Source organism: Patagioenas fasciata, chromosome 1 (assembly GCF_037038585.1).
Source record: "Patagioenas fasciata isolate bPatFas1 chromosome 1, bPatFas1.hap1, whole genome shotgun sequence".
NCBI classification, from domain to species: domain Eukaryota; kingdom Metazoa; phylum Chordata; class Aves; order Columbiformes; family Columbidae; genus Patagioenas; species Patagioenas fasciata.
Genome location: NC_092520.1, coordinates 181,436,279 through 181,454,915, shown reverse-complemented (window position 1 = coordinate 181,454,915; position 18,637 = coordinate 181,436,279). Strand labels below are relative to the sequence as shown.

The window sequence follows — 18,637 nt, the reverse complement described above, 5'->3', positions numbered from 1 at the left end:
TTTTAATGAAGTGGAATATATTCAGATTAGTTTACGTCTTTCTTCTTCGTCCTTTAAGAAATGCTATTTCGCTTGAATGCTTAAAGCAATTGCCCAGTCACGACAAGCACCAGCATCCATAGCAATACACAGTTTTGTGTTTTGTCTTATTTCTATCATGAGGAAAAATGTTGATTCAGTTAAGACACAACTACGATCCAGATCCCTAAAGCTGTGGGTAGTAGTGCTGCTTGCTGTCTTCAAATGGTGACATGCCTTTCCCATAACAATGCTACTGAAATTTCCTATCATAATTACCACTACCCATTGTGCACAGCCTTAATGACAGAGGAAGCCCACCCTCTCCCAACTCTTCTGAAAAAAAAAATCCTACTGTAAGAAAAATATGCTGATCTGGGGAAGTTAACAAAAGGTTCCTGCATATTTCTTAAGGAAAAAAAAAAAAAAAATATCTATAAACACTGAGGGTTTTTCGCAAGGTTTTTGACCTTAAAAATTGAGTTTGTCAACTTACAAAGTCTGTAGACTGGAAAGTCCCCGGAAGGCACAATCAGCAATGTAATTTACTTTGTTGTTTCCAATGTACAGTCCAACCAGCATGCTTAAACCAACGAAGCTTGAATCATCTAACCTTGTTAAGTGATTGAACGTCAAATCTCTGTAAATTCAAGGAAAAAATGTATTTGAATGTTTATGCTGCAGTGCTTATTACTCAGTTCAACGAGGTGAATTTTCAGGGGGGAGAAACTTTTCCCCCTTACAACTATCACAAAACCTACACCATTTTTGACCACAAAGCTTGTATATCATCTCCAACAATTCACAAATTAGTGCAGAATGAATTGCTTTCATTTGAAAATGACTGTGTTACAGCTTTAGTACAACTGCCACAGTGAAATGAAGCAGTCATGGTTGGTTTCAACTTCTTTCAACAAAATATAACTGTCTCACATACAGAAAAGTTATTGTCACCTTGGAAACTTTGTTATGAAAAATTCACACATGAGTGGTAAGAAGCTCATGCTTTGGCACATTCCCAGCATTCAAAACTGGAATAAAATAAAAGCTACTCACAGCTCACTGAGTTTTTGGCAAAATTCCCAGGCATCAGGACTGATCCTGCTGATGGCATTTTGGCTGAGATGGAGTTGCTGCAGCATCAGCAAGCCATAAAGCCAGCCTTTAGTTACCTCTGTTAAGTTGTTATGGTCCAGCTGCCTACAAACACACACAAACAGATAAAAGACAGAAGGTTGAGCAACTCGGCAGTGTGCGTGCTTTGCCAGGGGTCCACACCTGACTTCATGATACTGGCCAGAAAGCTGCAGCCTCTATTTACATTCAGAGTTGTATGCATGCATTCAGAATGTGCTGTCCTGCAACACACAGTCAGCAATGACTGCCTGCTGCTCTTCAAACCACAATTTAATCCAAAAACGTCTTTAAACTTTATCAAGAAATACTCTTCATTTTGTGCACAATATGTTAGCAGCAGAATCTCTCAGAAAAAGGCTGATACTTACAAGACTTCCATGTTGGTCAATCCCCAGAAAGCGCCATCCATGAGTCTAGTAACTCCATTTCTCTGCAGTTTTAATGATTTCAAAGCTGGAAGTCCTTGGAAAGTGAGCCCATCTATTTTTTTAATTTTGTTGCGATTCAGCTCCCTGCATCAATAAAATTTACAGTTACAGCAGAGTAAGTTTACCTGCATGCCAACAACCCTTCTTTCCTCTCCAGAAACAAACCTTTTTTAAATGCTTTTCTTGCCCATAAAACAGAGACAAGACGTAATAAAAATCAAACTGTAATGTACTGTAATACATTATGTTTAACCATATTAATACTGTTGTGCCTTTCTGAAACTGAGGACAAGTACTTGGTAGTTCCTTGATTTTCAGATTTAAAGAATCCCTGTAGACCTAGAATGTCATGGTTAATCCTATTCACAAATTCAAAAGTGAAAGTAAGTTCCTTGTGTTTATCCAGCATTAGAGCCGCTAGGTTAGCTTGTAATTGCAATCAATAATCAGCCTGAAACAAAAAATTAAAACTTTCAATTGTGGTAAATAGGCAAAAATAAACATCCTGGATGATCCTTCTTTCTTAGTCCAGAGCTGAACATTCATTACACATTCCTCCCCCATTCCCCACAACTAGTTACAAATAGTTCCTTCCCCCTTTCTGAACTGGTCTTGGCATTCGCCGTTCTGCCACTACACATCCCCTTCTAGGTCAGAAGCTGGGACTTGTGTGTATCTGGGAAGGGAGTTATAAGGCACAACTAGACAAGACTGCAAGCTGCAGTGACAGCAGTACTCAGTATTTTCACAGAATCACAGAATGTTAGGGATTGGAAGGGACCTCGAAAGATCAACTAGTCCAATCCCTCTGCTGGAGCAGGAACATCTAGGTGAGGTTACACAGGAATGTGTCCATTGCTCTCCACAACACTTCCCTGGCTTTGATCCTTTTTAACTTCAAACCCTGCACCAATCCCAAGCAGCTTTCCGACTTTCCAAGCTACATGAAAAGGGAGGCCTAGCCTCACACAGCCACAAAGTTAACTGGTTTTGTAACAGTGAATTTTAAAATACCCATCATTTGCCAAATTAAGAGTTTACTTATTAGCAACAACTGATATATAGTATGAAGAGACAGGATTAGACAATAAGCAAGAGAAGGCCCTCATACAACGCATGATCATCTGCCCCTTCACAAAGGTCTCAGATCTATCAGCCTGCATCCTACAAAACTAAGAAGGATCCTCTCCTCTAAAACTTACTTCCCCATATGAAGTAAAGGCCTAAATAATTTTCTCTTTGTAGTTACACCACAATTATTTTTCAGAGTTTCAGCTTTCCTCTCTGGCAGCCTAATATGAACCATACCTGGTAACAGATACCTGATAGAGAAACCTACTCCTCCTGTGTTTAAATGTGCATAAGCAGTGAAGAACATTCAGTAAGAACAGCCTTCAGTTTTCCTCTACTCCTCCCTTTGAATACTTCTTTCAGGTGGCAACACAAATTATTGGCCTTCATTGCAGATTACCTACCTAACATAACTAAGTCAGCCTACTGATTAAATTGTGAAAGAGCAGATCTTCCTTAGGCAAGAATATCATTCCAATGTTTCAGCTGAATCTGAAGATCAGAAAGTCTGCTAAGACCGTCAACAAATCCTGAGCTTTGCAGGGCTGTTCTCATACTCTTCTACTTGGACATGAGTCAAACTCTTCCTGCATTTGTATATATAAAATACATAGTCACTGCTTCCAGATGTGTAAAGCATCCTAAGACTCCACTGTTCTTATGACCTTTCACTTTCAAGGTTAATCTGAGAGAGTTCATAATTTCTACTTAATTATCTAATATGGAAAATAATTATTTAGGATTTGACAAAGTTCAGTCCTAGACTGTCCTCTTGTCAACTTTCTGCACTCTTTATGTTTTCCAAAAAAGACACCAAAAAAAACCCAATACCTGAAAAAGAGATTTCTCCAGCATTTTCCATACTGAATGACTTTATTTGTTCAGTAAAACATTTAAAGACAGCATTGCATCAGTGAAGCTGATGGATGTCTTTTTACTCAAGTATATTGCTTATTGTCATATCTTTCAAAAGCAAATTAATTCTCATTTCACCTTGAAAGCACAAAATAAGTGACTGCTGTAGTGAACAGCGTAAGCTGACTTCAATTAGCAATTTTCCAATGCTTTTTAGCAGGAATGCTGCTACTACCCCTTCTCCAGACTTTTTTTTTCAATAGGCAAACATGATTTTAAACATAAAGACTATTCACATCTCACCAATATATAAGACTAGTTTTGTTCAGTACAAAGCTGCAGTTAGTAAGGGTTGTAGTAATATGTTTTTTGTGTCTGTCTCACTCTGCCTCTGGCTAAATTAAAGGCTAAAGTTCAAGCACTGCCAGTGCTTTGGAAAATCTGAAAACAATTAGTCAATTGTAGGTTGCACTTACAGGTGCTGCAGATGGGAGAGTTTAAACATCTTTTGAGGGATTGCTGAAATTTTGTTCCTGTTCAGTTTCAATACTTGAAGTGTAGTAGACAAATTGTCAAAGGTACCAGGCTCCATGGAGGTTATTCGGTTACTGTTAATGTACCTGTTGAAACAATGTCTAGAAGGTTAAATTTACAGTTATTTAATAAATTCTCAATACCAAGTAGTGAAACACAAAGCTCTTGTGCTGCCTACTCCTTGATATATGGAATTTCATTTATCATATTAAATAGAGCTCTTGACAGATCAGTCTATGGTCAAATAGTGTTTCACCACCAACATTTTGCTCTACTCTGCAGTAGTGTATTATTGGCAGAAGATAGCACATCGCAACCCCATTACTTTCCTCTCATTCAGTGTAGCTCAGGCATTGTAGTATTACTGAATAAGAATTAAGGTAGATTGAAAAAACTCCATCAAACACCACATAACTCAACATTAGCCCAGCCATGGGAAACATCAGTTCATTTCATTACATAATTATTTCTCCCAAAAGACACATCTATTTGTTTCATCACAAGATAATGACCTTCACTTTTTATAAACTAAAACATCTCATTGCAACAACTCATATGTTCAAGTTAGGACCTTACGGTAAACTCAACAGGTGAAAGTAGGAATAAATATTTAATGCATGTCTAATTGAAAGACAATTTAGTACCTTAATAAACAGCAGCCCATGTAAGTTTTCCAACAAGTTTTCTGAAAGTAACCTGAAAGAAATAGAGTATGTTTACTTACAGATACTTGAGCTGTAATGATGGAAAAGATGATATTTTGAGCTCTGATATGTTGTTGTTGCTCAGGTCCAAAGTTTCTAGACTCTGAAACGGCTTCAGATGTTCAAACAAGATGTTGGCAATCTTGTTGCTAGTCCTGAAATTTAAGGGCAGCGGTCAAAAGACTGTAATTTCCAGAATAAACACTTGTTAACTATACAGGACTCTGATGAGAGTTAGTTCTTAATTCCCCCACTTGAAAATAATTTATAATTAAAGAAAAACAATGAAGTGTTTCTCTAGACACAATTTTCATTTCTAGTCATCCCAAATCACAAATTGGAATGCTCTAAATCAATATGTTCATCATCATTTCTTAGAACATGTTCCGAGCACACAGGATGAAAAAAATTACATTGTAATCCAATTAGTGCAATTCATGGCTTTCAAAACAAGATGTGAAACTCTATGATAATCTATTTCTGAACAGCAGAAATACCCACTACTTGCACTGAAGAGTATTTCACAGTATTGTAATGAAATGAGATTAGAGTTGTTTTAACCAAATAAACATTATAGTATCTAGATATAGTGTTTCGTTTTTTGAAGACTCCTGTAGTGTGAAAATCAGACAGAATTTCCAGAAAAACAGAGCTAGATTAGAAATCATGTATGATAGGGCATCCCCTCAGGAAGACATTCTAGAATTTTGCAAATAGACCTAGTATTTCATCCAATAGATTTTTATTGTGAGTTAGCAAAGAATAAAATTTCTGCTTATTCCAGAGGTTCTAGACTTCATATCTGGTAAAGCTTCAGCGAAATATCACACCCAGTTCCACAACAAAAACTCTGAAACTGCTTAAAGACATGGGTATCCTAGTCTACTGTAAGGAACACCCTTTCTTTCACTTCCAATGAAATGCAGTTTCTTCAGAGATCATGTTTCATGTTCATACCCAGCAACCTACCAGTTTTTCCATCCCAGTTGCATGCATAGAATCATACATGCACATCAGCAACATTAATAGGGTTATTCGTTTGGGACTAATGGTACATAGGGGAAAACCCATTATGACCAGTTAAATGAACATAACCCGAAATGATCCTTGTTACCTTGGGAAATTCAAGTCAGTTCTGGTTGGGGTACATTCTGTACCTAGTATGATGAATAATCAAAATTTATGAGCTCTCTGCAGCTTCTAGAGATTGCAGGCAAAGGCAATTTCAGTAAAACTATCAACAAGAATGTTGATTCTGGAAGGTGTCTGCCTTTATTGGAAATACTTTCTCTGGATCAAATAGTAAGCCACACATTTCGGATAGCATGGAGAACCCTCCCATACTGAAGGAGTGTGGGGGGATTAATGCTCCAGACAAAAAAAAAAAAAGTCCTGACTCAAAAACTGAACCAGAAGTTAGATTAATGGGCCTTCTGACCACATGTGGGAATGGGTAAGTGATCTTGCAGCCCCTCCAACGCTGTGTTTGTATCATGTTTCATTCCTCAGGCTGTCTGGTAGAGGTACGCTGCATTTCTTTAACTCTCAGCTGAATGTATTTATAATAAAACAAATTACTTTAATAAAAAACAACAACAAACATCACCGCCATGTGTCAGTTCCACTGGCCAAATAACACTGCGAGTTAGATAACAGGTCATAGAGCTTTGCCTTTATGCATTAGTTTGTTTATAAGGTAATTACTAACAAGGTATTAAAACTGCCAATTACTTGAGTGACGAATAAAATTTTCCTTGCAGTAAAAGTGTGCTCCAGCAGAAGCCAGCAATTTCCTGAACTGCACGCCTCCTAAATTGCAGTGTGAAAGTGCTCAGTTATAGAGAGAGCTCGCACAGTGCTGTCTTTGTGTCAGCACTGCTCCTTAAAACAGAAATTCCTCACAACCGGCAGGATAATAGCCCCTGTATTACAAAGTTTGGTTGGACCTAATGGAACCGAATAAAACTCTTACACAGCCTTCAGATTAGCACTTAAACTAACTGGCAAATTACCTGACACAGACCAGGTTACAGCAATAACAAACAAAAAAACTCCAGCTTGTTTGTTTCAGGGAACATTTTTTCTTTTTTGGAGATGGTAAGGTCATATTGTGGGGAGAAAGTAACTCCTTTTGTTCACTGTAACAGAGTTATACATCCAATCCTATTCCATCTCACAATGAAAATAAAATCAAACCAGTCCTCACTGCACCTTCCTGGTTACTGATATTTGTAAAAGCTACTCAAATACAAAATACCTGAATGGTTCGCTCCTTATTGCTCCAACCTCCTAGTCCAGTTTTCCCTTCAAAAAAATTTAAGTGCTGTAATTCACATCTGTTAGACCATGCAGTTCTACTTTAAGGCATAACTTTAGCTAAAATGAGAAACTTCAATGCTAATTTGATTTTTCTTCACAATCATCACTTAAGTAAATCAAACAAAAACAATGTACTGGTTTCCTCATAACCACCAAATCACCATCTAATTGTCAAGGCAAAACCAAACTATCCTCTGTGTTGGCACAATGACATACAAGTTTGTTCACTGTGGAGAAAAAAAAAAACAAACAAACAAACACCAAAACAAACAAAAAATTCCCCCCAAAAAAACCAACTTTCCAGCTAAGTGTTGTTATTAGTGTGCTCAGACAAAAGGAGCTGCACACAGTGCACTGGTTTCATTTCACAGACCCTCAAGGGGAGATCAGAGCAACAGAGACCTCCTGCAACAAGAGAACCAGCACATCAAGTTCTCACAGAAGCAGACCTGCAGCAATTTGATCTCAATTTCTTCATGTGCGAGGAACAGCAGCTTCCTTACAACTTCTCCTGTTATAGCAAAAGCAGCAGGAGCACTGAGGAACGCAGATAAAAGCACCAAAAATATGTCCATGAATTTGAACATGTCTTTTGCAATTTGAGCGTCTACACTCTGACTTGCAGCAAAAAACCCCAACAACTTTAATTATTTTTACATAAGCCTGTGTGAATACCAGCTTAAGAGAGAATATGAGTTTTCCATTACAGGTATGAGAACCCTTAGCTCTCCCTCTCAGCGCTCATGGCTTTAACCACACCACTAGGCCAAAACATCTATAATAGCTCTATCAATCATGTTCTCAATATTCATTCTGTATTAGGAACAGCTACAACACATCTGACGTTATTGACTTGTACCTTCCGTGCCTCTGGGGAAATATAAAGGACAGTAAGTTTCATATTAATTTTGTTAATAATCTAGTTAACACCATTTAGACATAATAGCTCTTATGTGCTGGGGGAAAATAAAAAAAATAAAGATCTGAGATAGTATGACTAAGTATCTCTTGATAAAGATTGTAAATGAGCTATGTTTTCTACCTAAGAGAAATACCTACGCAAGCTTCGTAACTCTGGTCCTGTAACATGCCCAACTCCAAAACAGATTAGTACTTCAAGTCCTATCTTTTGTTTCTATTCAAAAATCTCAGCACACTCAAAAAACAGAACAAAATAAAACAAAAACCAAAAACAAAACAACAAAAACAACAACAACAAAATTCTTGCACTTTCTTCTCCAGCGTAACTCTTTCTTGATCTTGATCTGCTGTGTTCTGAGAACCTCGTAATCTTATCTTATACCATGATCCTGAAAAGGATCATGTATAGGAGTCTAGAGGTGGAACAATCCATTAAAAAACAAGATGTCTAGAAAGAATTTTGGAGACCTGTGTCTGTGCAGCGTGTTCTCCAAAGTCATTAGATGTAAAATAACCGTCTTAACATCTGTGTGATCCTGGACTAGGACAGTTTCTCCTGTCCCTCAACTAAGCCCTGAGAGGCTGGATGTCCTGAATTTGCCTCACAAGTACACAAATGAAAACATAGTGAAGTCTCTTGCTAAGGACTAAGAGCATATGTAAGGAGAAAAAAAGCACTCTGCTAGGGCTAAACATATCTTTCTGAGCAGTGCTGAAGCCAAGACACCAGGGTTCACACATGTTTAGTTTAACCATCTTGTGTTTACAGGGCTTCCAGATTAGAGCTGGCTTGGAGGCAGCCATGTCAGAGCACATGTAAAGCCGACGTGACTGTCCACATCTGAGCATGTGCCACTACAGCTAGCAGCCTCTCTTTTCACATTTGCTCAAATATTTGTGGTTGCTTCACCTGTTCCTCCCTCCACTCACCCATTGAAGTCATACAACTTCTGGCATATCATCTATTGTTTCTTGCAGTCCCCTTCCTGCCCTCACAAACTCTTTTGGACTTTTGGAGCTCTTGTAAGAAACAATAACATCAAGACACTGAGTGAAAGAAAATTTAAGGAAAAAATTTTTTAAAAAATAATAGATACTGAAGGTGAAAGATCAAGACTGTAATAAACTTCCTCAGGAAGTGCTGGAGGACCCATGTTTTGGCACTTTTATGATAAAGCTAGACAACTTTGAAGAGCCTATACCAGTAACTCCTATAAGAAGAGAGAAAAAAGATTTCTCTTCTTCAACTTCTATTTATTTAAGTGTTAAAATTAGTCAGACTGTAATGAACAATTAGATCATTCAGAATATGGTAATTACGGTTTCGAGCTGCACGCTACCCTTACAAAATTCCCATGATATTAATGGGACTACATGCTTTTCTCACCATTAGACATCCAACTGCACTGAATTAAGAACCTCCATTTTTTTTTTTTGCTCATCTTTGCCATTCTTAGGTACAGAAATATTTCAAGTGAAACTGTTTTTCTCCAAGATGAAGATGCCAAAAATAGAGAGAGCCAGGATTATGGCTCCCTTCCAGTCATACTGGTAGGTCTACAAGTTTGTTGCTTCCTTCACACACAGGCTTTTCATGTCCCTTGCTGCAAGCAGTTGTTCTTTCCTTTGAAGGTCTCCTTCATTCTGTAATCCATGCCTGTCATTGCTTTTTGAAGCCAGATGTCAGCAAGTCTCTGCTCTTATACTTCATGCTTCTTGTGGTATACAGGCTTGAAGTAGAAAATGAAAACTCGGAACTCTGCAGGCGACTGACACTCTGTCCAAAACTTGAGACTAAAGTTTTATTAATTCCCAAACCAAATGTGAACTGGAAAAAGGTGAAGAGAAAGATGCAGAATGTATATCGTAAGTATGGCCTAGGTTAAATCCAGCATATAACACCTTCCAATATTATAAATCATATTTCTAATCTTATATACGGACTTGTTAAGTAAAAACACCTATCCTTTACTGTCACAGAGCCAACCTTCCCTTTTGGAAGGCACAGTCCAGGCACTTCAGACCACAACATCTTTCTAGATCTAGTACTAACAACTGAGATTAGGAGTTGAGGAATGTTCTCCTATCTACTTCTATTTCACTCAAGGCACTGAGTCACTGCATTTCACTGTTCTACTGCAATAACCACTTATCACTTCTCTAAGATATCACCTCATACTTATGCCTGACTTCTTAACTTCATTCTCACTACCTTCACTCTCCGTACTGCATGTCCTACAACTTGGCGCCTCCTCCTTGGTAAAATTTCCTACCATTCTTCCATTTTGTCACACAGGAACAGTGTTCTCTATTTTACTGATCCATTACTATTCTTTTAAATGCACCTTTTTCTTTAACATTGTTGATCAGAAAATCATGCAATTTATTTCCACTGCAAATAGCTCATAAAATTTGCATTTTCCATTCTCATTGCAAAAGCATTTGTCTAGGCTCCCACTGTATTTTTGCTGCAACAAACTCTGGATTTCTACATACTTCTTCCCTTTCCCATCATTCAGCCTAGATTGCTGCCATAAAAAAAATCTAGTTTCCAAGTCTGCAAGTCCGACTAAGACAGGTTCCTTTTCAAATTCTTTCATTTACTTCCTCTTAGTCTCCGCATCAAATGTCAAAGAACTAATTCCAGTAAGTTTCTTTGCTCTAGCGTTTTGCTCACAACTTCAGCCCAAATGACACATGGTTTACCACCACTCTCATTTTTGGGACTTTCTCCAAAGTAGCCTTATGCCTGAAGCCCAGTCTGGCATTCCTCTATCCTTTCTTTCAATCCTTCTTCAAAACAAACTTCTCCAGGCAGCATCCAAATCTTAATCCTTCCCATAATAAAGTGGTAGTTGAAGAGATGACAAGGATGTAAAATATTTGACCAACATTTTCTTAATATTGGGAGCCAGACTTTAGTTTAGTATGCTAGCTTTATAAACACACAATACCACTTTCTCTGGCAAGCATTGAAGGGAAAGGCTTCCACTCCGACTGAATGTAAGCTTTCATTTTCAGGAGTTGAGTCTAAACTTCTTTCTTGTGACTGCAGCTTTCCAAATGCGAACTGAGACAGTGTTCTCTTAGATTTTACAAACAGCCTCCATTCCCAGCCAACTGCGAGATGACAAAGAGGTAGATGTCTCATACCTACCCTTATTCCAAATAATCTTGTGAACAAAGATTATGAAAAAAACCTTGCATCATTACAGAAGGCCCTTCACAGGAGTTTTCCTCATTAAGATACTACCACACAGCGCAAACTATCACTCTTATTTCCACAGTGCCAGCTGGGGCAAATGTATGACCTATTTCACACATTTGCTTCAATTAGATGAATTCTACTTCTCAAGATGACTATCTACTAAAGCATCATCTGGGATGTCCATTATAAATCCCCTCTAAGTAGTATAAGAGATTAATCGCCACTTTTCTCCAGTAACTACTTTTGTGCATAAAGTTAGATAGGCATTTAAGCTGTATGTTGATTAATCAAAGCCAGGATGCAGAAGTGTACGCTCAAATTTTGAAGAATATCTTTTTGGCAACAAAGGTATTTTTTAAACCAAGAATGAAAACAATCAGTGACTTATTTGTGCTTTATTATTCCCCCCCTCCCACATGAGGAAGGTCAGACTACTTTTTTTCTTCCTGGTAATGAGAATGGAAGCTAGAATGAAGCTGCTTTAAAATGTAGATGAATTCAGAAATCTTTAGTCACAAGCTCAGCATCTTGTTTAGCAAAGATCTATGACAAGCCGTTTCAATTTAAGAGTTAGTTTACTTAAAGAGCTAGAAGAAAAATCCCTTTTCAGATTACATATTTAAGTAGGATGAACAATCCCATTCACCCTAAAGCCCTATAAGTAAAGATAATGAAATGACAGTGCAGTATCATAAGCTCCATATACTAAAGGTTTTTATCACATCAGAGCTAGCTCTGTCTCCACTGCCTGATAACACAATGCTTTATCAATCTCAATAAATAGCCGTATCATAACCATGTCTTTCATCACCGGGATTTTATTCAGATTGGAGCAAAGCATGCTGTCCACTGAAGAGATTTTACTGATGACTGAAATCAGCATTAATGAGCAACTAAGCAGGGTAGCAGGAAGAAGCTAATATAGGAAGACACAAAGCTAAAACTGGGCTCTTCTGATAACTTAATTTTAAATTTTCAGAGCTTATTCATGAAGCATAGTATACACTAAAACCTGCCGATCTCTGACAAATTCCCTGCTGCATCTGTGTGGGTTAGATGAGCAGCAAGTAGAACCTCCCATTTGGAGCACGCACTACCATCTGGACCTGAAAAAACTTCTCAAGCATTCCCTGGGTTTTTGTTTGTTTCCAGTGACAGAAATAATAATTTTTTTAAAAATAAATAATTGTTGACAGTTTAAGTAATGTTGTGCGGGTTTTTGTTTTGTTTTGTTGGTTTGTTTTTTTTTTTGCCTTTGAAGAGAATCACTGTGTACTTTTCCCACATAGCAGTTCACCTCCAGCTTTTAGGTTTGCTTTTACAAAAGTGTTCACTGAACACCAAAGGCCTGAGATTAATAATCAAGTAAACATACACAAGTAGTCAGAGTCATTTTGCAGTGGCTGATCAGAAAGCTACATTTAAAGTTGAAACTTTTTGTTCATTTATCTTTTTAAACATCCAGAACACAAGACGTGCCTTCAAAGATGATGCATTTATACTCAGCATATACTGACAGGAAGACATTAAAAAATGAAGGCTGTAGAAAGCCTTCAGAAAAGTGACTTGTGGATTCAGTCTCACACCTAACAAACAACTGGAAAAGTTTCAAGAATCCTCCTCAACACTGGCAACCTTTTTCATCATCGCAGAACTCAAAAGTGAATGGCCATTCCTCATTTTACTGCTTTAAAGGCTTCCTATTCCAATGGGGTTGGAGGGTCCCATCAGCACAGCAGAGTAAAACCTTGGTCCATATTCTATATGTCTCTTACAAACAGAAGATTTCACATTCTGAAAAAAAATCAAGTGGAAACCTGAGTGTAAAACCTGAAAAACATCACTGGACTGTGAATCATCCATCCATCCTCCTTTTATTTCAGCACCATGAACTTGTATTTTCTACTCTGGCTTTAGTAAGACCAAGTTATTTGTTTGTCTTCTAGACTAACATGATCAGTCCTCACAACGTAAGCTACAACGATACTTCCATCTAAATTACCTGCACCATATGTGCTAGAGCTTTTAAACAAAGTAATTTCTATTCAATAAAATGTAAAACCACAAGTTTATTTAAAACACTCTGTTGTTTAAAGCTAGCCTAAACTAACATTAGCATCTCACAATACATACTAGACACTTTGGCACGTACAGCTTTTCTAGTCCCTACAGACAGTAAGATGATTACTATATAACATATCCTGGATGTAAGTAATAAGAAACATGTTTTTTATTATGAATTCTAGTTCCACCTATATATTTTGATACAAGTAGTAAAATTCAGTTGGGGAGGCAGGATACATTAATATTCAAAGATGTTCTGTCTCTTTATAGTCACTGTTGCCTTCTATTTGCCACAGCACTCAAGGATGTAGTGCACCAATAATGTCAGATGGTGTCTACAATTCTGTATTTTTAAAAATTCTGCCACTAAGGTAGGATGGGTTTCTTATTTAAACTGTACATCCTTAAACAAAACCTACAATAATGTTGCACCATTTGCAAATCAGTGTCTTTCTTCCTTACAAAGCACTAATTACACAAAAGTAGTTAATTTTCTGAAGAATTTTAAAGGAAAATCCCTAAGCAAACAGCAGCTGACAGTTAAACACCACACAGGACTTCTATACAAGGCTACTGTACCTATATTACTTGGTTTCAACCTATTTCTGGATTCAGACTAGGTACAAAACTTCACAGCAATGACAGACCTGCAAAGGCAATACTAGTTTTCTTCTCATGTATCAACATCATAGATTCTAGCAGATTTTCATAATAAATAGGAGAGGACTGGTACATGTTGCATAAGGAATGCCATTAGAATGGGAAGCAAACCCAGAACCTTTGCCTGTTCTCCTGGTATGAGGGCATTAGTGTCCATTTCCTTACCTGACACAAAAGCAATCCGCCTATCTAGAAACAATAAAAAGTAACTTGTTTATTCTCCGACAACCACAGAATTTTCTACCACAACCACTGAAAGCAATTCTACACTAATTTAACTGTTTTTACAAGCACTTCAGGAATGCAAATTAGAAAACATCTAACACATTCTACTTTTAGGGATAAATGCAGCTACATTACCGTGTGTGGAATCTGTACATAATATATTTGTGGAAATCAGTTGTTAAATCCAGTATTGTCTCCAAAAGCTTATGTTGTCCAGCACCTGGGGAACCCAGCCTCCTGGCTAGAGCTACTGTGCTGATGAGAGAAGTGGCAGTCTCCGGCAAATGGCTGAACTTGTCTCTTTCTGCCTTGATAAACTGCTCTCTTCTTGCCTTCTCTCACAGAAGACAAAGTGCTGGGTGGCTGAGCACAAAGCACACCCCGCAATTTCAGTTTCAAATAATTGACTTAAATGGTCAAACATGCTGAAAGATGCTACCAGATCTTTACAAGTAACGTCACTGTAAGATAGGCATGCCCACACTGGCTAGACATTTCAAAAGGAACCTAACTTGAAACATCTAAAAATTAGTTTAAAATAGGTACCTAGATGGGCTTCAGTAGGAAAGTCGAGAGTAGGGAGAGAAATCACTTCAGAGAGCGCCTTTTCTCCACTCATCCTGAACAGGATCTACGTTTAGTAACTCATACTTACAATGCCAGACTTTCAAGAATTAAGGTTAGGGAAGATGAACACTACTCTTTGCTCCCTCTGGAATGTATTGTATCTGTCAGTGTCAGGCAATTCATCACAGCTTCACAACTTAAGGCCTCCGGACCAAATCCAGCCCCAACTACCACCCATTTAGTTCACAGTAGTTTTGAGATTCCCAGGAGGCTCAGAAGCTGCCCTATGCCATCTGACAAGATACATAATCATCACATGAATAAAAACGTAGATGCATCTCCACCCATCTACCAAGAGTGTACCTGCATGTGCCTGTACACTCCTTCACAGACTCAAGGTCTTTGCATGGTGGAGGGGGTGTGTACCTGCCTGATAATTTCTCTCCCATGGTATTCAAGTCTCAACTGGCACCCATCAAAACAAAATGCTGGCATCGTTGCTTCACATTACTGGCAGACCACGACCATGACACTGGGAACATCTCTTGCTCTGGGTATGTTTACCCTGCATAATTCAACAGTATGTAAATACCTAAGCTAGATAAATATCTATTAGACAGTTAGAAATGAGGCAGCTCCAGAAATGGAAACTACACTAACATGATACTCCACCCACACTTGTTTACACTGCTCAAAGAATTTAGACATACAGCACTGTACGGAGATACCTGCACTATTAGTTCATTGTAGACATACTAGCAGTGCAATTTCCTTTGCAGAGAAAGAAAATTCTTGCAAAACAAGTAAAATTCTAAGGCTCCAGAGCTGAGAGACAAGTACTAAGAAGTAAAAAACATTTTGCAAGAAGAGAGTTTCTTCAACCATGACCATTTTGGCAATCAAGGAGGGCACCACTTCCACAGCATTCCTTGAAGACTCCCTGGAAAAAACACCTGGCTTTTCAACAGACAGTAACAAATCAACGTGTATGTACATCATAAGAAATTTAGTCAAATTAAGTTTCAGAATGTTAGCACCCTCTTTTTTGCTATTACTTGAAAGTCAGAACAAAGACTCAACAAGGAAACAATGGCTTGTTCTGGAAAGGCTCCACAAGCTTCTTTCATATAAAAGTTTAAAATCCTGAATGAAGCCATCAGATGTTTTAAGCACAGTTTTTCTTTGAAGACTGTGCTAAAAATTATATTCCAATTGTTCCATATGTGTTCTCCTCACATGACTTAAGGTACATATTAATTCAGTTTAATTCAACCCCTCCAAATAACATCCAACACAGAAAAAATAAGTGAATGTATTTTTTCACTTCTAAAAAAAAATATCATAGGATTGAATATTTGTCCATCTATGTTACCACTATATTACATATATTTTTATGCCAGACATAGCATGTATGTTTATTCCTCTTTATTTATATCCTTTTTTGTAAAACGAGATTTAACGTCTTTACATAAATAACTTCCAGCCTGGAAGACATTTTGAAGAGAAACCTTTGCAAAAGAAACAAGATGCTTTATTTTTTGAACAATGAAACACCACTCTCGAATTTTATGTTCTATGTACATCTGTTTTGATATGGAGCAAACCATTGTCTTAACTATTATAGACTGACATTCATAAGTTAACTTAAAACCTTTCAATTACTTAACAAATTATTTCTACCATATTAATCTCAAAGAATCTCTGCTGCGGTCATAGAATAGGTATTAAATCTCAGCTGGAACACACTTATATTCAATAATCTCCCCACACCACACAGAAATAATGGAAATTAGAACAAGAACAAGCTAGCACCCAACCAGACCAACCTTAACTGCACTGGTAGTATGGTAACAGCTTTTAGAAGTCTTCTCCCCCCACACTTTTTAAGTGTCAGAGTGTCACTACACATAGTGCAGAGCACTGATCTAACAAAGGTTTTTCCATGTTTGACCACCTGAGTAAATGAACCGAGCTAGTGACCTAAGGACATGGAACAACCAATCCGGCAGCAACTGATTTTCATGTATTCTCTCAAAGGAATACAAGAATCTTTGTACAGCTGTAAAGTGATGATTTTTTAGGTTCATCTAAACTGGTTAAGTTTCCATGAGAAGGACTAGAGATGCTAAGACAAATTCTCAACATTATATTAATCAGAAATAAGGTAAGAAGATATAAACCACTTTACTATGTCAATATTTCCAACTTTGTGGTAAAGAGAACCTTAACAAGGTTATATATATGTATTTTAGATCAGTTAGAAGTTTAAACTACAGAATACTATGCCAGTGTAAAAATAACATCAACATTAATGAAAAATACAATATATGCTTAAATGTGACCATTATTTGTCAGACACCATCTGCTTTTTCTTTCATTCTTTTCTGATTTTGATCTGTAAGGAACCACATCAGTATCAAATGTCACTTAGTTCTTATTCAAACAGAGTAGTCCAGACACAGCGGCTGCACCAGCTGACTTAGCTGACCTGGGCCTAGAGTAAAAACACACCCCTATAAATCACCAGATGTAAGCAATTGAATAGTGATCAATTTAATTAACTGAACAGCTTTCCACAGTTTACTGTATTGTTTTAACCCTTCAGGGCTTCTTCAATACAGGTAACTTTCAATTTGTATTGAAGGGCAGGATTTGGCCAGAGGGCTACATATTACTAGCTTTAGACACTTTAGATTCCCATTGATAAAAGCCAAATCCCAAACATGTATTTTCTTTTTTCCAATTAACAGTACGGTAGTAACTATTTTTGTTAGCAGTTCTTCAGCATTTTAGAAAAATTAAGTAACAGGAAAAAAACCAAACTGATTTCAAGTGAAAACCTGGAGAAAAAAACTTCCTTTAAAATTAACTGTTTTGGTTACAAGCCTTATTTGTCTTTTACAACTTTATGCCCATATTACAGATGCCATATCAAGCAACTTACTGGTTTATTCCAAACAAAACAATGAACATCAAAATAATCATGTGTCACAATTATATGTATTAACTGCAGTTGTAAAGAAAATTATGCCATCCATAAAAATGGGTTCAGAAAGACATTTTAAAGCTATTGGCAAAAAATCTTCTAACGTAGATACTTCTGAAGCTGCATCTCCAGGGGATTTCCCCATGCTGTCCACTGAAAAGAACAGAATTCTGCCATGATTTAACGCAAGTTGGATTTCATCCAAGATGCATAATGACAGAGTTTAACTCTTATTTTAAATTCTGCATTGTGCAAGTTTGTATAACATTTACTAATGTTTGTACAGTGCCTAGCTCAAAAGGGCTGAGGCTTCTGGGCACTACCACAACATAAATTAAATCTAATGCAGTCTTTGTATCTGAGGGAAGCATAAAAACTACAAGGATTAAGCTCAATTATACACATTTTAAACAACCTGCTAAATAATATGACATAATCAACTTCCTAACCACAAGCTACTCTATTTCCAATTATTTCACTTTAATCTCTGTAATGCACATATTTCCACAAACCCTATAGAGTTAGTTCCACTAACTAGGGACAAGAGTAAGATCTACTTACAAAGACAGAAGAGTTATATTTGCAGAGACTGGCCCCAGATCTGGAATGATCTCCAGTTCATTGTTGTTCAACTTCCTATTAATATTAAAAAAAAAAAAAAAAAAAAATCAGCTTTGATGTTAATCAGAAGTATGCACATTGGATCTTCTAAATTGCTGAGCAGTGTCACCCCAAAAATTAAAAAGTAATTCCAGTTTCACTTAATGTAAAAAAATATCAGAACAGCAAACATCTTTGTTTTTTCAACGAATTACCCCTAGACAAATAGCTATGCAATTCACATACACAAACACTGGTTGATTTTTTTCTCATTGGGTTTTTGGTTTGGGGTGTTGGTCGTTGGTTTTTTTTTCCCCTTTGTTAATTAAGGCAAATTAAC

General features: G+C 37.2%; 1 protein-coding gene across 1 annotated transcript in view; it reads right to left on the bottom strand.

Annotated features, from left to right (window-relative positions):
- LRIG3 (leucine rich repeats and immunoglobulin like domains 3) overlaps window positions 1-18,637 on the bottom strand; it is a 42,521-nt gene that overhangs the window by 16,228 nt on the left and 7,656 nt on the right. Inside the window, exons 3-8 of the mRNA XM_065855642.2 lie at window positions 18,259-18,333; window positions 4,768-4,902; window positions 3,986-4,129; window positions 1,524-1,667; window positions 1,075-1,218; window positions 515-658 (exon numbers count right to left, since the gene is read on the bottom strand). Of these exons, the coding sequence (XP_065711714.2) occupies window positions 515-658; window positions 1,075-1,218; window positions 1,524-1,667; window positions 3,986-4,129; window positions 4,768-4,902; window positions 18,259-18,333 (786 nt within the window). The remainder of the gene's footprint in view (window positions 1-514; window positions 659-1,074; window positions 1,219-1,523; window positions 1,668-3,985; window positions 4,130-4,767; window positions 4,903-18,258; window positions 18,334-18,637) is intronic.